At 42.7% G+C, this 20,299-nt stretch overlaps 1 protein-coding gene across 1 annotated transcript; it reads right to left on the minus strand.

Moving 5' to 3' along the window:
• Nucleotides 1–15,073: 15,073 nt before the first annotated feature.
• LOC138071902 (melanoma-associated antigen B1-like) lies at nucleotides 15,074–15,793 on the minus strand. Its single transcript, XM_068963279.1, has one exon. It carries the CDS (start codon nucleotides 15,791–15,793, stop codon nucleotides 15,074–15,076), a length of 720 nt encoding a protein of 239 aa, XP_068819380.1.
• Between the last annotated feature and the right edge of the window lie 4,506 nt (nucleotides 15,794–20,299).

The following is a 20,299-nucleotide window of genomic DNA, read 5'->3' on the forward strand; positions in this document are numbered from 1 at the left end:
GATGACCTCTCAACAATATAGCATCTCCCTTTCTAAGAACATGGAGTGTATTTATTTAGATCTTCTTTAATTTTTTTTCACTGCAGTTTATGAGTTTTTCTCATGTAAATCTTATAGATATTTTTTAAAGAAATATTTCTAATATATTTTGGTGCTAATGTAAATGGTGTTAAATTTTTATTTGCAAGTTCCATCTCTTTATTGGAAAAGAATTGACTATTATGTATTAACCTTGTTAATATATTAATTATATAATAATTATATATTGATAATATATTAACCTTACTAACATATACTCTTGGCTTATTAATGCCAGGAGTTGTCTTGTTCTTGATGATTGTAATTCCATTTTTCCCTTCCAAATATCTGTATATTTTGCTTCCTTCTCTTATCTCATTGCATTGGCTAGGCCTTTCAGTACAGTGTTGAATAGACATGGTGACAAGGGATATCCTTGCCTTGTTCCTCACCTTAGTGTGACAGCATCTGTCTTCTCAGTAGGATGTTTTACCTGCATTTCTTTTCAGAATTTTTATATGAAGCTGAGGAAATGCCTGTCTGTATCTAGTTTGCTGAGAATTTTTATGATGAATAGGTGTTGGACTTTATTGGATGATTTTTTCCCTTCATCTGTTGATTTGATCTTGTGATTATCTTCCTTAGACTATTGATATTATGATTTATGATTACTGATTTTCAAATGTTGCACATCTGAAATGCATCCTACTTAGATACAGTATGTAGTTCCTTCTATGGATTGTTAGGTTTCTTTTCTTATATTTTGTTGGGGATTTTGCTTCTATGTTCATGAGAGGTATTTGTGTGCATTTTTTTTCTCTTAACTTCTTCATCTGATTTTGATGTTCGAGTGTAATACTTACCTCATAGAAAAGGAATTAAGAGGTGTTCTTTTTGCTTCTATTTTCTGGGAGAGATTGTAGAGAATTGTTATCATTTCTTCCTTATATTTTGTTAGAATTCATCAGTGGAAACATCTGGGTCTGTTACTGTCTTTATTGGAAGCTTATTAGTTAAAGATTAAATTTCTTTAATAGATACAGAGAGTATCTATTTTTCTTTGTGAAAGTCGTGCTCAGTTATACCTTCAAGCAGTTACTCAGTTGAACGTTTCATTTTTGTAGGCACAGAGTTGTTTATAATATTCACTCATTATCCTTTTAATGTCCATGGAATCAGTAGTAATGGCCCCTCCTTCATTTCTACTGTTAATTTGTGTTTTCTCTCTTTTTTCTTGTTTAGCCTGGGGAGAATTTTATCTTCTTTTTATTTTGTGGCTTTAAAGAGACTTCTTCGGGTTTTGTTCTTTTTCTGCATTACTTTCATTTTTTCAGTGTCATTGGTTTCCATTTTGATTTCGTCTTCCTCTGCTTTTTCTTTTCTTTCACAAGTTTACTAATATAGAAGCCTAAGTTATTAATTGTAGGGGTTTTTTTGTTATAGGTACTCAATGTTGTATATATCTCTTCACTAATTTTGCTGTATCACACAACTTCTGATAAATTATAATTTTGTTTTCACTTTGTAAAAATATTTTAAAATTTAATTTCTCATTAGATTTTTTCTTTGGCCTATGTGTTATTTAGATGTTTACTGTTTAATCTGCAAATAATCTTTAATTTTCCTGCTGTCTTTTTGTTATCAATTTCTAGTTTATTTCCTTCACACTCTGAGAGCATTCTCTGTATTATTTGTATTGTTTTAAATTTGATGATGTACATTTTATGGCTTAGACTGTGACCTGTCTTGATGTATGTTCCATGTGAACTTGAAAATAATGTGTTTCCTCCTGTCATTCAATATTCTATAAATGTCATTTAAATCTCGTTAATGGTTGTTACTATTCAGTTCAACTGCGCCTTACTGATTTTCTGCCTACTGAATCTGTCAATTACTAAAAGAGATGGGTTGATATCTCTTATGAGAGTATATTTGCCACATCAATGTTTGCTCTGGGTACTTTATTTTAACAAAGCTTTTTTGGGTCCATATGTGATTTCTTTGAGTGTTGACCACTTTAAGTAACGCCCATTTTTATTCCTGATTTTCTTGTTCTGAATACTGCTTTACCAGAAATAGTTTCAGTGAGTACAGTTTTTTTTTTTTTACCACTCATATTAGCATCGTATAGTTTTCACTGTCCCTTTACTTTTAATCTATTCATGTCTTTGAATTTAGAGTGGGTTTCTTATAGACCCCATGTGCTTAGTCGCTCAGTCATGTCTGACTCTTTGCGAGCCCATGGACCATAGCCTGCCAGACTCCTCAGTCCATGGGGATTCTACAGGCAAGAGTACTGGAGTGGGCTGCCATGCCGTACTCCAGGAATTTTCCCAACCCAGGTATCGAACCTTGGTCTCGTGCAATGCATGTGGATTCTGTACTATCTGAGCCTCCAGGGAAGCCCAAAATAAAGATGAACAGCAAGGGCAAGGTATATTTTTGTTGTTTCAATTTCTTTTCATCAATCTCTACCTTTTAATTTGTGTATTTATACCATTCACATTAAAAATTGGTTATGGAGAATTTGTTTAACATTGACCATATTCGTAACTGTTTTCTATTCATTGAATTTACTCTTTGTTGTTGTTGTTGTTTTAATATTCTGCTGTTTTTCTGTCTTGTCTACTTTTGAATGAAGATTTAACATTATTTCATTTTCTCTCCTCTTGGGAGATCAGTTCTATGTTTAAAAATTTTTTTACTGCTTTTTGTAGAGTTTACATGATACATTTGCAACTCATTCAAATTCTCTTTTAAATAACATCATCCGGCTTCATGGTTGGTGCAAGTATCTTGTTTCCCAGTTCCTCCTCTCCTGGCCTTGCAACCATTTCTGCCATTTTTCTTTTATCCATAAGGTATAATCACTAAATGCATTGTTGGTTTATTATTATTTTCAATAAATAGTTATCTTTTTGATCAGTTGAAGGTAATACAAAGGTTTAGTTTAACTTCATTTATTCTTTCTGTAACTCTGTTCCTTTCTTTACATAGGCCAGAGTTCCTGACCTATATCATTTTCCTTTTCCCAGAAGAATTTCTTTTAGCATTTCTTGCAGAGTAGTTCTGCTAGATTTCCATCAGTTTTTGTTTGTTATATAAAGTCTTTGTTTTTCATTATTGTTGAAGGATTCTTTCCCCCTTGCTACTCAATTCTAGGTTGGTAGTAGTGTTTTGTTTTTTCTTTAAATAAATGAATTGGAACTTTAATTCTAGTCTTTTCTTGATAGAATGGTTCACGAAGAAAAATCTTAGGTAATTGTTACTCTTGTTCTTCTATAGCAAGTTCTTTTTTTTTTTTTTTTCTTCTCTAGTGTTCCTCAAGAATTATGTTTCCTTTTGGTTTTCTGAAGTTTGAGTGTGATATGCCAAAGTTTAGATTTTTTTTTCTTTTCTGTTTATCCTGCTTGGTATTCTCTGAGCTTCCTAGATATCATCCAACCATTTCATCTTCTGTCGTCCCCTCCTCTTCATGCCCTCAATCTTTGCCAGCCTCAGGGTCTTTTCAAAAGAGTCAGTTCTTTGCATCAGGTAGCCAAAGTATTGGAGTTTGAGCTTCCGTATCAGTCCTTCCAATGAATATTAAGGACTGATTTCCTTTAGGATGGACTGGTTAGACCTCCTTGCACTCCAAGGGACTCTCAAGAGTCTTCTCCAACACCACAGGTCAAAAGCATCAATTCTTCAGTGCTCAGCTTTCTTTATAGTTCAACTTTCACATTCACACATGACTAGTGGAAAAAGCATGGCCTTGACTAGATGGACCTTTTTGGCACAGTAACATCTCTGCTTTTTAATATGCTGTCTAGGTTGGTGATACCTTTTCTTCCAAGGAGTAAGCGCCTTTTAATTTCATGGCTGCAGTCACCATCTGCAGTAATTTCGGCGCCCCCAAAAATAAAGTCCGTCTCTGTTTCCACTGTTTCCCCATCTATTTGCCGAAGTGATGGGACAGGATGCCATGATCCTAGTTTTCTGAATGTTGAGTTTTAAGCCAACTTATTCAGTCTTCTCTTTCACTTTCATCAAGAGGCTCTTTAGTTCTTCTTCACTTTCTGCCATAAGGGTGGTGTCATCTCCATATCTGAGGTTAGTGATATTTCTCCCAGCAATCTTGATTCCAGCTTGTGCTTCCTCCAGCCCAGCACTTCTCATGATGTACTCTGCATAGAAGTTAAATAAGCAGGGTGACAATATACAGCCTTGATTTACTCCTTTTCCTATTTGGAGTCAGTCTGCTGTTCCATGTCCAGTTCTAACTGTTGCTTTCTGACCTGCTTACAGATTTCTCAAGAGGCAGGTCAGGTGGGCTGATATTCCCATCTTTTTCAGAATTTTCCACAGTTTTCCACACAGTCAAAGGCTTTGGCATAGTCAATAAAACAGAAATAGATGTTTTTCTGAAACTCTCTTGCTTTTTCGATGATCCAGCAGATGTTGGCAATTTGATCTCTGGTTCCTCTGCCTTTTCTAAAAGCAACTTGAACATCTGGAAGTTCACGTATTGTTGAAGCCTGGCTTGGAATTTTCTCCTCATTCCTAGATCTAGGACATTCTGCTGCTGATGAGCTGTGATTCCTTTTATTTGCCTAGATCTTCAGTTTGGCGTGGCTGTGGTTTTCCCTGTAATTTCAGTTTTCTGATAGATCCTAGGAAGAGTTTTTGATTTTCTGTTTGTTCAGGTTTTTTCTCATTGTGAGGATTGGAGTGATGGTTTCTGAGATATTCACATGGGAAAGCAGGAAAATTTTTGTCGAATAGTGGAGATGGTACCACATATCCATGTATTGTTTCTTCCTCTTTTGGGAATTCTTCCTACATTCCGTGGGGGCTTCCCCAGTGGCTGAACCATAAAGAATCCACATGCCAGTGCAAGAGATGCAGGTTTGATCCCTCGTTTGGGAAGTTCCCCTGGAAGAGGAAATGGCAACCTAACCCAGTATTCTTGCCTGAGAAGTTCCATGGACAGAGGAGCCAGGTGGATGACAGTCCATATGTTCACAAAGAGTCAGACATGAGTTAGCAAGTAAACAGCAACAAATGACTTAATTAATTATGGCTACGGAATGAAACCTCCAAATGAATCCTAATAAGATGGTTTGGAGAGCTTCCAGTTTGCTGAACACATGTAGGAGATGTGAGGGTGGTGGAGCTGGACAGGGTCTCAGAGCTTCGCACCCCTTTCCCACACCTCACTCCAAGCATCTTGTCCATTTGACTGCTAGGGAGTCAGATGTTGTATGATAAACCAGTCATCTAATAAGTCAACTGTTTCCTTGAGTACTTTGAGCTGATTCAGAAAATTATTCAGCCCCGGGAAGAATTTGTGGTAACCCTGATTTAAAGCCAGTCAGTCAGAATTACAGGAGACCTGGATTTGACTAAGTGGACTGAGCGACTGAACTGAACTGAAGGTACTCTTGTGGGAATGAGCCCTTAACTTGTGAGATGTGATGCTAACTCCAGGTAGATACTGTCAGAAACAAATTGAATCATGGTAGATACTGAGCCGGTGTTAGAGAATTGGTTTGTGTGTGAAAAACAAAGAAAAACTCATACATTTGGTGTCACCAATATTCAAAATACTGTGCAAAAAAACTGTTCTTTCCCTTTACAAATGCATTTTCTCCTTTTTCTGTAAATGCAGTGGTTTCCAGTTGTCAGTTTTTTTCTAATATAATATCTGTGTGTTCCTTGTTGCTGTTTCTGCTCTTTAGGTGCTAGTCGTGTTCCTTAGACACAGCCTATTTCTTCATTTAATCACATGGCTGTGTGAGAGTGATCTTTGCTCAAGTATTCCTTTATTGGGACATTCTTACCTGGACTTTGTGTCAAGGAGGGCGACCCTGTTAAAATGGTTGATCCATTTTCTGTCTTTTTGTATGATTTAGAAGAATTCAAAGAAGATGGTGATTAGTTTCTCCCTGACCATTTGGTGTAATGGGCCACCAAATCTGGCTTGTCATGGACATTTTGATGGTACTGTGGGTTTGGACTACATTGTCAATTTAGTGATGTATAGGTTTCTAAAAGCTGTCCCATTTTACTTCAGTTTTAAAATTTAGTCATGATACTTATAATAAAAATAATCATAAACAACACTATGGAGAATAAGACAATGAACTTAGTAGACTTGAAACTCAGCATCAACAATCCTCAATAATTATAGGGAACAGCTTGTTCAGTTTAAAGTTTATTTATTTATTCATTTGTTTATTGGTTAATCACTCCTGAGACAAAGTTGTGTGCTTCCATTAGAGATATGTAGTGTTTGTTTTCTACTTTGTGGCAGTACTGACAGTTGGTGAGGATCTTCCTTTCACCCTTATCCATTACTTCATTAGGGTCGGTAGAATGCTAATTCTCTAGTTATTCCCTGGTGGCTCAGAGGTGAAGAATCCACCTGCAATGCAGGAGATTTGCAGGAGATGCAGGTTTGCTCCCTGGGTTGGGAAGATCCCCTGGAGGAGGAAATAGCAACCCACTCCAGTATTCTGGCGTGAGAAACCGCATGGACAGAGGAGCCTGGCAGGCTATGGTCCAAGGGTTAGCAAAGTCCTTGGACACGACTGAGTGACTAAACAACAACAGCAGTACACATACCATGCGCACACGTACACACACACACACACACACACACACACACACAGTGGAATCAATCATTTGATTATATTATACATTATACAAAATATTATATATTAAAAATATAATTCATTCCAAGAAGTAACTTCTACCCACCAGAAAACTATGTTCACCTCTTGGTGAATGTTGAGCCAAATGACACAGCCCAGTCAAAGAGCAGGAGAAGGTAGGATTTATTACTTGCAGCAAGTAAGGAGAACAGCAGGGATCATTCCCAAAGCAGTGTTTCCCTAGACAGCAAAATTGGGGAAATTTTAAGCTAAGGGTACATACATATTCATGAAGGGGCTTGAGCAGCAGAGAGTTCAGCATAGAGTTGACACAAAGTTCGATGGAGTCCAAGCTTTACAGGTGATTGAAGTCATGAAAGTCAGAAAAGATAAAATCACCATTCCTTCGGTTCCGGTTGATCTTGAGGTTGATCACTTGAGGGGGATTTGAATTCTGCAAAACAGCTGAAGGATGTGTTCCGGCTAATGTTTATCCTTGAAAGGACCAGGAGTATTTACAACTGATTTATTACCTTTGCTACTGATACTACTCCTGCCTGATAACAGTCACTCATTGCTGCATTCTTTTGTTTCCTTAAGTTCATTATCACTGATGTCTGTTCAAGGGTAAACATTGTCCAGAGGCTTCGATCGCAAAATGACTTAGGCCAAAAATGGCGTCTCTTATGTCAAGAAAGCCATGCCAAGTTCTCTTTCTCCAGGACCACCTACCCTATCTGCTTACTTTACCTCTTACCCTTTAAAAAATTGCTTCTCATTCACATTATTCCCTAGTCCCTGGAAGCATCAGTCTGCGCTCTGTCACTTTGAATTTGCTTATCCTGGATAATTCATATAAATGGGCTCATATAGTATGTGACCTTTTCATTTAGCATAATATTTCCAAGGCTCATCCATGGTCTCTTAGTTATTAGTACTTCATTCCTCTTTATGACTGAATCCTATTCCATTTTAAGAATATACAACATTTTGGTTATTTGTTGATAGAAATTTTGGATTGTTTTCAGTTTGGGGCTTTTATGAATAATGCATCTTTAAATATTTGTGTAGAAATATTTGTTTGATTATAAGTTCTAAATTGTGTAAATCATATACCTGGGAATAGAACTGCTGAGTCCTATGGTAATTTTTTTCTTTAAATTTGAGGAGCTCCCAAACTGTTTTCCAGAGAGGCTGAACCATTTTGCATTCTTACCAGCAACACAGGAGGGATCCAACGGTATCCCATTGTGTTCTTATATACATTTTCCTAATGATCCTGAGCATCTTTTCATATACTTTTTTGTGACTGGTTTATCTTTTTCTGTAGAAATATCTCTTCAAGTCCTTTACTTATTTTTAAAAATTGAACTGTTGGTCTTTCTGTTATTTGAATTCACATTTCCCACAGAAACTGGAGACAAAGGCTCTGCCCTTCTTTCCCGTTACATTTCAATGGAAAGGCTTTCAGGTCCTTGAGAAAGAAACTCCTGGGTTGTAGGAGATACATACATCTCAAAGAGACAGAGGAAGGATTTGTAATTGTGAGGGTTTTTTTTTTCTTTCTTTCTTTTAAATAGACACTCTCAGTAAAGGAAGATGAGGGGCTTATGTCAGATGTTGGCTGGAACAGATTCCTTTGGTAGCCTTGAAATTTTCTAAACAGGAACTCAGGAGTAGACGAGTTGTCCTAGAATATGGCCTTAGGTTGCTGCTGAAACCATGCTAGAGGTCAGTCAAGCTTCTTAATGCAGATGTTTGGACAGAGTTGTTCATGCCAATAGTTTTTGCAGTTCTCTGTTCCTAACCTCAGCTTGCAGTTCCATGACACATTGCCCTTTTTATAGGTAGTTCAAAACTTGACAGGTTTCTTATTCAAGGTAGGTAGGGAAGTAAGAACATATCCACTAGCAAAATAACGTCTCCTAAAATAATGTCTGTGATCAAAGGAATGCCACCAGGTACTGTAATGTAACCATAGGAGTGGCACCCATCACCTTGACATATCTATTGATTAGAAGTAAAAGAGCTGAATAGATATTTCTCCAAAGAAGACATACAAAAGGCCAACGGGTCCATGAAAAAGTGTTCACCATCACTCAGTTCAGTTCAATTCAGTCTCTCAGTCGTGTCCAACTCTTTGTGACCCCATGGATTGTAGCATGCCAGGCTTCCCTGTCCATCACCAACTCCTGGAGCTTACTCAGACTGATGTGCATTGAGTCCATGATGCCATCCAACAAATCTCATCCTCTGTCGTCCCCTTCTCCTCCCGCCTTCAATCTTGACCATAATTGTTTTTACAATTTATGGCTCTATTATTTCAAAATAAAGGGTTTGAAATAAACAGGGAGGCTGCAACTCGTGGTTCGGTTGCTAGTGTCCAGCTTTTCTCTCCTTATAGGACAGGCTTCCTAAGCCCATTGCAGTTGACTAAGTCACCTGATTAGAATATGCTTCTGATAGAGGCAGTGATTTAAAATAAAATGCAGAGCTGTACAAAGACAATAGGATATGAGGAAATGCTTATGTAAACACAGAAAGAGAGGCAAGAGATAATCTCTGAGTTACAAGAAGTGGAAAAGTCTAAAAAGGATAGACACCATATCTGCTGAAAGGGGAGCATACTAACTTCAGCAACAAAAGAAATACAGGGGATAGTTGAAACTGCTGGTGATCTTTGTGGTTAAGTCATCTTTCGCTGTTGGCATTTGCCAGCAATGTTTGCGACATTCTTAGTAACACAGACATCTTTTCATTCAACAGTAACATCTCAGACAGTGAAAGGTGATTTATATTTTACTATAAAGATCATGAGAAGACTGTGGGAAGGGCTGATATGTAAGAATTTAAATTTTTTTCAAATCCATAAATCAGAGTTATTACAATAACAAAGAGGTAGTTTGTGTGTCCTTTCTCCACAGTCATGGAACCAGATGCAAATTCTTCATCTGTAAAATAAGGAAAATGTGGAATCTAGATCCTTTACAAAGTGGAAAAACTTTAGAAGCTGTAGGGCAGGAAGGATTCCCTTCTGTCAGCCATCAACAAGACCTCTCCCGAAATGTGAGAAAATGGGAGAAACACAAGAAGAAGTGGTGAAGGAGAAGAGGTGTGAGCTTGTTGTTGAGTCCTGTCTGATTCTTTGCAACAACATTGACTGTAGCAGGCCAGGCACCACTGTTCATAGGATTTCTGAGGCAAGAATTCTAGAATGGGTTGCCTTTCCCTTCTCCAGGGGCCCTTCCCAACCCAGGGATCAAACCTGGGTGTCCTTCATTGCAGGTAGATTCTTTACTCTCTGAGCCACCAGGGAAGCCCCCTTTCTAAAGGTAGCCAGATAATTTTTAGACCATTTTTTTTTCCATCCCAACCCTGCAGGCACCATCAGTTTGAATTTTATAAGCACACAAAGTGGAGGCATTTGTGGCATACAGTGTCTGGATTTGTACACACAAAGGGAAAGATACTGGGAGACTAGGTGCACAGAAATGCAGAAGAAAGTGACTTTAGTTCTAGCACTGTGAACCAGTTTAATAGGCCAAAGTTGAAAAATTTGGACAGGGTGGCATGGAGACCTCCTCTGTTTGAAAATATTTACCTCAGGCTGGGACTTGAGCCCACATGGCTGGGACTGAAACCCACCTGGCCGGGACTTGAATCCAGCCAAAATCCTGTTTGGGACCTGAAGCATGGTCTTTTAATTAGAATCTCTCACCTAGTGCCTAGACTTACTGAGGCTTAGGTTCTTTGTGTCTCAGCACAGAAGGAATTCAGAAAGGCAAAGTGTTAGACAAGAAATAGATGGATTAATATAGGACGCTTGTAAGAAATGCAAGCAGGCAGGTAATGGAGCTCTGCCCTGAGGATTAAGTGGGCTGCATTTTATAATCAAAGGAAAGTGAACGAGGGGGAAAGACTGCCTTCTTTGAATAGAGGTCAGGCTTACATAACTCACTCCCACTTCGTTTGGGGCAGGAGAGTGTCTGACCCTATGAGGTCAAGCTCGCATTATCATAATGCTTCTTCAATTCAGTAGAAAGTTGGTGACATTCCTCTTTTACATATGGGACTGGAGCATCTGTCATGTTTCATTTACAGCTTTATATTTAAGCAAGCCTGCTACCTTTCACGACTTTCTGATACATTTCTTGAGCGATCAGTAACTTATACTGGTCTCCCAAAGGTCCCTAGGTTTCTCTATCTCTAGGCCCCTACTAAACTTCTGCAGCTACCCGTCTCTCTGTCTGTCTGTGCTCAGGCCCTCATTCATGTCTGACTCTGCAAGCCCATGAACTTCAGCACTCCAGGCTCTCTATCCGTGGGATTCTCCAGGCAGGAATCCTGGAATGGGTAGCCGTTTCCTCCTCCAGGGGATGTTCCACACCCAGGGATTGAACCTTTGTCTCCCACACTGCAGATTCACACTTTTCCACCGAGTCACTTGGGACAGCTACCTGTATCCTATGCTATTCTGTCCCTGTAATATGGAGGCAGGCTCCCCCAGCTAAGAGCAATCGTTTCTCTTGCTGGGTGTCTTCTCCATGAGGGTCTCCAGCCTGGACTCTTGCCTGGAATTTAGTGAGCAAATTTCTTCCCAACAAGAGGAGGGGGTGGTCATACATGATCAGAAACTGATGATCAAAGGTAAACTTTCCTAGCAAGGACTTGAGGGGAGGGGCAGGTCACTTGGTCTGGGACCTTCCTTCCATCCTCATCATCACGGAGGATTGGAGGGCCAAGGGCCAAGGCAAATCAGCACCAGGTAGCTGCCCCCATATAAAATAACTGTCTTCCCTGCCACATCAAGGGTTACCTGAGGCTCCTCTGGGGAAATGACCAGGTATCCTTTGGGAGCCACAGAGGTTCCCAGGCTTCATCAGTCTTCGGTTCCCTTGGCCTGCTTGGTTTGGCAGCCTCGAGTCTCCTATAGGACTGGAGAGACTGTGGTCATGCTTCTGGAGGCCCTCTCATTTGTACATCTGTCAGGTAGGGTACTGGTGGACTTTTCCCAAACAGGGAGCATTCGACCTTCCAGTCACCCTCCTGGCTGTACGAAGATCCATCCTTTCTGCACAAGACAGTGGCTCTGATCCAGGCTTCCTGGATTCTGTCCCTGCCGTTGGCTTTGTTCAGGGAGAGTAACCCTAAGGTAGTGGAGGGGTTTGAGCTGTCACTTTGTGTAATGATGCTTTTTGCTGTTGTCCCTGAATCCTTTTTGCCTCCTCAACCCTACCTCTATCACTGAGTATGCCAAAGGCAAAATATATGAGTTGACTTTCGGGAGTCTTGGGTCTCCAGCTGCCTAGATGGTGCATTAGAGGAAGATGGTCTGGCAGACTGCCGCTCCCCCCGGCCTGCTCAGAACTGGGAGGTAGCAGTTCCTGGTTGTGGTTCTTGGGAAAGTGGACTAATAAGCTGATCATAGAAAACATCGGTCTCCTGGTGGAGAAGGAGGCACTTTGAAAGGGGTGTGAGTGCTTTCACAGGAGTTAAAAAGAGTTCTTTAGACATGGATTTTGGAATAGGATCATGAACATTTGGATGCATGGGACTTCCGCCCTTGCCTCCCATTTTTCAGTTAGGATGTCACAAGACAGGGACCAATGGGAGTTATTTGTTCTGGTGCATTCCCAGTGTCAACAGTGGGTTGCCTGTGAGCACCTGAAATCTACCTGATTGGTGAGCCTGAGGAGGCCCCTTGGGTTAGTCTCGAAAAGGAACAGAAGCCAGTGGGAGGAAGAATGACCAGCATCCAAGGGCCTAAAATCTTCAGAGCGGGAGGGATGAGACCTAGGTTCTGAGCCAACTAAAGAGTTTACCATTATCACTGAAGTAAAAGAAAAAGACACAGAGCTGAAAGGTAGGACTGGAGTACCACAAGGCAGTGACAACAATACTGGGCAAAAGTTCCCCTCACAGTATTCTCGTTGTGATCTTGGAGAGGGCTCCTCTTTGGACTCCTGAAGTGGCTCCTTGCTAAGAATCCACCCGCAATGCAGGAGATGTGGGTTCAATCACAGGATTGGGAAGGCACACTAAAGAAGGAAATGGTAATCCACTCAAATATTGTTGCCTGGGAAATCCTGTGGACAGAGGATCCAGGTGGGCTTCAGTCCAAGGGGCCACAAAGGGTTGGACATGACTTAGTGACTAACCACATTAAGAATGAAAGAAGCAACACCTAACCAACAAGGAGGATCAAGGACAGTCTGAGAAGTCTGGAGAGCAGGACAGAAGAGAAATCAAGGATATGAGGGAAGGTGTAGAGCTATGAAATGGGGGAGGTTGAAGTTCCTGATTGTGGATCTTGGGAGAAGTGGACTGTCTCCTAGGCAGAGAGTCCTAAGCCTGCTGAGAAAGGTGCTCGCTTACTGCCTCTGCCCTGGGATTGATAAAATCTGCTTGAGACCCCCAAGAAGGGAGGGAATCTTCCACAGTGTAAGGTCAGGGAGTGGTGAGGTAGGCCAAAAATCTAGAGAAGGATGCAGAGTCCCCCAGTTTTGGCCCCTAATGCAGTTCTGGTCCTGGAAACACACTCGGATTAAGAATGTTTAGGGAGGGAATTGGACTCGAGGACTTACAGAGAAGAAACTCACCCAATCAAGTCCCTGATTATTTATTCGGTCTTAATTTGAACATCATGCAGTCTTCTCGGTTAAACTTCTCACATCAGAGTGGATAGAGCCATAGAGGAAATGACAAAGATGAGAGGAGAAAAGTCTTGGCCTCAGTGGGCGCCTTCACCATTGGAAATTCTGTGTCTACCAGGCCTAAGGACAGTGTCAACTGCCACCCAAGCGTTCTTTGGGGATGCACAGCCTGGGCGTGCTCCTTGCAGCTCTTAATTGAGGGGAGCCATGACACAGTGAGCTGACCCAGATCTTGCCCTGTGGGTCATGGAACAGAACAAAGCAGAGAGTGACAGCAAGCAAGTTTTCATGGGAGAGAGAGAGCGAAAGTCAGGGGTCTCCAGCCAGCAGTTTGGGCAAGACCACTGGAGTTCACCGTGGCAGCAATCCTAGTCACGGTACCAAATATGTCACTGGTGAAAAGAGGTTTCCTCAGTTCTTGCTCTTGCAAAGAAAGGGAAGGACTCTGAACTAGTGCACATCAGGGGACTTGTCTGATATAGGTCACTTTACCAGTCTTGTGAACTTGAGACAATTGCAAGTTGTCCATCTATAAGTGGAGTCTGCTAAATCCTGTCCTGCATGAATGCTGGAATGCATGTACTACATATAAAGCAGAGTCATGCTGATTAAGAAACACTGGTCTTTATTTTAATGCAAGTTATGATTATTATGCATCTCCAAAATACCATCTTCCTATCTGAGGTTTTTTAATCCAGTAGATAGCAGAGACTACGCAGTGCACTGGGACAAAAGAAATAAATACTCTTAAATGAGCTAAATTAAGGCAAGAGATATTATATTTTACAAAAAAAAAGGGTTAGAGGAAATAAGGCAAACTACAAATTAAAAGCTTTTTCCTTTATATTTGCTTGTTTTTTGGCTTCTCAATATTATCTGTGGTCACGTTTCACATTGCCATGAAACTCTCTTTCAGCAACATATTACCTACTTCCAGACCATAAAGACATACATATGGTTCATGAATTTCTTTTACATCCACCAAAACTGTAACTTTAAAAATGCTAAAACAGCAATAAAGAAAACTGGAATATCATTACAAGTCAATATTCTGAAGAAAAAGAATCTGTTAGAAGTAAAAATATTCAATAAAAATGAAATAAATAGTATGCAGAAGTTACTAGTTTAAATCAGGAAGAAAATAGAGATCTAAACTTGGTTTGCTCGACCCCTACTAACCTGCACTATCTAGGAGCTTCACTACTCTTTGAGAAAATTCTATTCCATTGTCATCTCACCTTGTGTAGATGGTGAACAACATATTCAGTATGTTCAGTGTGTTTTACATATACCCAACCTGTGGCTTTCAAAACTTTAAAACAGCAAACAATGTGATTTATATGATTAATACATTTGTATTCTGAGGCACAATAAACTTTATGAAAAGTAATTAACATTTGAAAATACTAAACTCCTCCCTCATCTCCTTAATCTACTTTAAATCAACTTTCACTAGATATTTCTCCTATGGATAAAGGAAAAAAGATATATATTTTTAAAAATGAGTTGTACCTAAACTCCCTTACTCCATAAAACTATAAAGAACATACAAGTTTTGTTCCCACCACCCTACTACTCTCTACTGTTTAGGAGCCTGACACCTCTGTTCCAACACAAAAGGGTAGAAAGTGTCAGGGCCTCCCTCCCTAGATGTGGGAGGAGCTGTAGGACTTGGCCCTGGAAGGGGCACTGGCCTTCAGCCATTGTGGGAGCCCTGGCCGTGCCTCTCAGCCCTGCTCTCTCCGCCTGATCTCTCAGAGCCTCGTCCTAGAGGTCTGGGAAGGAAGTCGGGACAGTATCGTGGATCTTGGCCAGCACCTCCAACACCTTCATCTTACTGGTCTCAACACAAGCTCTCAGGCCCCACAGGAACTCGTAGTGCAGAGGATCGCTATTGGGCACCTGTCGGTACTTCAGGTACTTCTTCTGCACCAGATCTTTGGTGATGAGCCTTCTGGGCTCCCCAAAGATCCAGTGACTCCTCCCAGTATAGACCCCCAACACACTGAGGAATTCCCAGACATCCTCCCCGGGGGTGTGGTTACTCTTCCTGAAGATAATGCCCAGGAGCACCATGAGGAAACCGGACTTGGGCAGACCACCCCCCTCACTCAGACCTTCATCGCCGCCGAGGTTGAGCTTGTAGATGAGAGCGTAGATGATCATGCTACGGCCGACTACCGTCAGCTTCAGGCCAAAGACCAGCTCCATGTGCTTAGAGGCTCTCCTGAGGATCTCAAGGAAGTGCTGCCTATACTTCCTGCCAACGACCTTCAGCAGGGTGTGCTGCGAGATTGGCTCCTTCTTGGTGTCCTTCTCCAGCAGGAACTCCACCAGCATGCTGGCCTTCCTGGTCAGAGGATCTTTGCGAGTGCTCTGAGTGGCAGGGGCTGCCTGGGAGGCACCTGCACTTTCCTCCCCTGGGCCCTGGGCACCTTCATCAGATCCTGCACAGGAAGGCCCTGCATCAGGAGAGCTAGGGGCCATGGCTCCCAGAAGCTCCTAGTGATCCCCAGTAGCAGGGGAGCTCAGGGGAGAAGCCTGAGGGACAGACGAAGAGGAGGAGGGGCGCTCCTCTTTGGGGGCTGCAGCAGCAGTGGTCTGGGCCTCCTGGGGTCTCTGAGTGTCCCCCTGGACCTGGTGGAATTTCACACGGACATAGTACTTGTTCTTGTGCCTCCGAGGCATGGTGACACTGGTTATGGATCACAGGCACATACGGGCAGGGTGGCAGGCCAGGAGGGCCCCTAGAGGAAGGACAAGCAGATGTTGTGAGCAACTTCAGTGAGGAGATTCCTCCCTGGCTTGAACCCAAGCCGCCTCTGAGGGGTCCTTGAGGCCAGTGCTCTAGGACCCACAAGTCTCGTGTTCTCCTGGTGAGCCCCTCCCTTGAGACTGCTGAGTAAGAAGTGAGAGTGATTGCTGGGGCGCAGCCAGACAGCCCTGCCTGGGCGTTAGAGGGAGCCCTGTCGGGGCTGGCTGGGGAGGCAGGTCCTTTCAGTTCACATTTCAGAGTCATGATGAAAACTGGGGCAAGACTCCCTCTTATCCCCCCCCACCCCCAAAGCCACCCACCTTGTTCCCTCTCTTGCTTTGAAGTTGACGGTGCCACCTTCCCTGTCACCTCAGACAATGAGAGGAGGGAATGTTCAGGCCCCCAATGGAGGGAGCCGGGACCCGCCCTTCTGCTGTCTCCAGGCTGCCCCTTCACAACCAAGCTGCAACCTCCCCAGACAGACCACCAAACCATCCCCATGTTTGGCTGGGAGGAAGTGCTGGCTACAGGGGAGGGTCCTGAGTCGGCCTTGTGATGGGGAGGATGGTCATTACCCTGAATCCTCCCGAGCCCTGACATCCTCCCTCTGCTGACCGGCTGCCAGCCCTTAGGAACGAGGTCCCTTCTTCCCCGAGTGTCCTGTGTTGGCGATCGTAGTCAGGGAGCCCCTCAGCCTTTAGAACTGCCCAGATGCTGACTGGTTGCTCTCCGGCCAAGTCATGCTGGGTGAGGGCTTAGGGGTGGCCGCCAATCTGGTGTGTTGAGACACTCAGTCACCCCATGGGTCCCTCCTTCACTCCACAGAATCCCGGACTTCCCTCCCACCGAACAGAGCCAGGGTCCACCAACCCCGCACCCAGATCCACCACCCCTGGACCCAGGTTATGTCCCGAGAACCTGCGTTCGTAGACGATGGACATTGCACCTAAAAGCCAGGCCCGAGCCTACAGGCCTAGAGCAGGTGCGGGTTGCCAGGGGACTGTGAAGTCCCCACTTTTCGGATGGAAAAATGTGTTGGGAGTGCCAGGGCGTATCTTTGTAACTATCCAGTGCACTTGTAGCTCATGTCACCTCCGACTTGGACCCCTGATGAGACCTCGGACTCCTCCCTCTGGGCACAGCTACAGCAGCTCTCAAAGATAGCAGTCCTCTCAAAGATGGCATCACACCCCATCGTGGATAGGGGGCCGTCACTTCCTATCGTGCTTCTGGGCTCCAGGAGGACAGCAGGGGCACAGCCTGGGTGGGCGGGGTTCTGGGGGAGTTTCCGGCAAGAGGGGGGATGTGGTCCCTTCTTTGACTCATAGTGGGTTCTCGGATGTCTCTGCTGATCTCAGTCAACTGGCCTCACTCCTTGCCTCTCACTTCTCTCAGTAAACCAAGCAGGAAGAATTTGGGAGCCTGAGCCTGACAGCCTTCCTGGAGCTGCTGAGACAGACAGTGAGGGCACTCTGGGGCTCCTTCTTGTGTGCTGAGTGATGTTCTCTGTCCACTATCCCTGTCTTCCCCTGACCGTAATGCTGCCTTATGTGCTGTCTGCTGACTTGAGAGCCAAGGCCTCGCCTGGAAGATGTCAAATCCCCAGACTCCTGGTGAGAAGCACACTGGCATCTCATCTGATTGCTTCTGCCTAAGGCTTCCTGGAAATGGCTGCTGCAGGTAAGGTAAGTGAGAGGGAAGGATGGGAGAATGCCTTCTGTGGTGTGGAATCCCTCACATCTCACTCAGGATCTTCATGTTGACTGCAGGTGGAGCCTGGAAACCCTTCCCTTTCTGGTATAAAACCACCCCTGTCCCCAACCATGCTCCACACAATCCCAGCAGAGAAAGTGAAGGGGCTCCTTAGCCTGATGGTTCTCACTGTCGGCTCTTAGCCGAGTGCAGGGGCATTGCTCGAAAGTTCTGAGATGAATTTCTGTCCTTTTGTACAATTATGGTGATACAAGCTTTCCTCTTTTTTCCATGTGTGACAGTCTCTTAAGCTGACCATTTACAAGGGCCAGTTGTCATCCACTAACAAAGCTTGTGCTGGTTATTGCATGACCTCTGGGCCATACTGCCATGTCCACCCCAAACTTTGGTGCCCCATGATCCTGGGATGGGGCTCTGAGATGCTGCCTCAGGTTCCTTCAGTGAAGCAGTAGAGGCTCATGGTCCCATGGCCCAGTGGAAGAACCAACCACTCCAGTTTAAAGCCTTTTCCAGCTGATCCTGTTGTCTGTTTCCTCTGTGGCCGACACACCTGTGTCAGCCTCAGAGTACTCCCCAACCTGGGCACTCATAGGGTCAAGTTCAGTGGAGACTTATTGTTCCTCAGGGATTATTTCTTTTGTGTTCTTGCTTTTGCTGCTAGTTGTCCTTATTCCTTGTATAAGTTTTCCATGGTTTGTTCTGGGTACAGGAAACAGCCGCCCACGTGTGATTGTGGTGTCAGCTACTCTGGATGTGGTACTAAATCTGTAAAGGATTTAAGGATAATCGACAGTCTTAGAATGTGTCCTCATGAATACACATACCATACTATTCTGTTTGAGATTTCCTTTTTCCTAAGGCACTCAGGAAATTCTTCTTGTTGCCTTCGTGTAGACTGCATGCATTTTTCTAAGGTTTCTTTGTAGCTACATTTTTCATATTGTTGCTTTTGTTTATGGTGTGTTTTCTATTACATGGTCTGAGTATTGTCAATTCTTCCAGACCGGTCACTTGATTTTGCTGTGTTGATCTTTTTTATGCCAGGTTTCTGAAGTTACTTATATGTGTCAATATTTTCTGTGCCTGTTTCTTAAGAATTTCAATTCGAGGATGAAATTCTTACGGTGATAGTTTGCTTTTCATTATTGCTGACTTTTATTCATTTTGCATTGGTGCATGTAACTCTGTACTGGCTATGTGTTCTTATATTTTTTTTCTAGTTTTAAATTAGTAGACTTTTAAAAAGTTGTTTTAATCAACAGGTACTTGCTTTGTAATGTTGTGTTGTTTCTGCTATACAACAGGATGCATCAGCGTTACGTATACATAGTCCTCCTGCCTGATGAGACTTCCTCCCACACCCTCATCTCACCCCTCTAGGCTGGCACACAGCACCAGGCTGAGCTCCCTGTATTATATAGCAGTTCCCCGCCAGCTATCTTTTGGACACATGGGACTCTATATTTGTCAGTGCCACGCTCTCAGTTCGTCCTACCCACGGCTTCCCTTGCTGTGTCCACAGGTCCATTCTCCACATCCATGTCACTATTCCTGCCCTTCAGATAGGTTCGTGAGTAGCGTTCCTACTTTCCATGTATATGCGTTAATGTACATTGCTTTTCTGTTTCTAACTTTCTTCGCTCTGTAAACAGGCTCTAGGTGCATCCACCTCACTACAAGTGACTTAAATTTGCTCCTTTTTATGACTGATGTCCCATTCTATGTGGCTACCACAACTTCCCTATCCAGTCATCTGTCAGTTGAAGTCTACTTTGCTTCCATGCCCTGTCTATTGGAAGTAGTGCTGCAATGAACATTGGATACACGTGTCTTTTCAATTCTTCTTTTCTCGGTGTATATGCCCAGTATTTCTATTGCTGGGACATATGGTAGTTTTAATCCTAGTTTTTAAAGGAACCTCCCTAGTGTTCTCCATAGTGGCTATATCAATTTCCATTCCCACCTTTTCTCTAAACTCTCCCCAGCATTTACTGCTTGTACAAATTCTGACCTGTATGAGGCGACACCTCATTGTAATTTTGATCTGCATTTCTTTCATGATGAGCGATGTAGCTCCTCTTTTCATGTGTTTATATTTTTGTTGCCCTTTGTATTTCTTTTCTGAAAGAACAGATTTAAGTTTGGAGAAAATTCAGCAGATAGTATAGAGAGGTCTCATACAGCCACTCTCTTCCTCCACTTGGTATCTTCTATTATTAACATCTTGTATTGGATCAATGGATATAAGTTCGTTTTTTACAACTGACCCACGAATGTCAATATCTCATTATTACCTATTGTCCATTGTTTACAATACATTTTACTTCTGTGTTTTACAGTTCTTTAGTGTTTGACAGATGCATGATATTATCAACTCAGCCAACACAGTGTCGTGCAGAGGAGTGTGAATGCCCTATGGATCTCCCATGCTCCATCTGTTCATCCCTCAAAACCTCACTTGGAACCCATGACAACTACTGAACGTTTTACTCTTTCTAAAGATTTGCATTTTCCAGAATGTAACA

The sequence above is a fragment of the Capricornis sumatraensis genome, chromosome X (genome assembly GCF_032405125.1).
Source record: "Capricornis sumatraensis isolate serow.1 chromosome X, serow.2, whole genome shotgun sequence".
NCBI classification, from domain to species: domain Eukaryota; kingdom Metazoa; phylum Chordata; class Mammalia; order Artiodactyla; family Bovidae; genus Capricornis; species Capricornis sumatraensis.

Coding starts and splice junctions, on each gene's coding strand:
- LOC138071902 (XM_068963279.1), bottom strand. CDS start 15,793: ATGGCCCCTAGCTCTCCTGATGCAGGGCCTTCCTGTGCAGGATCTGAT.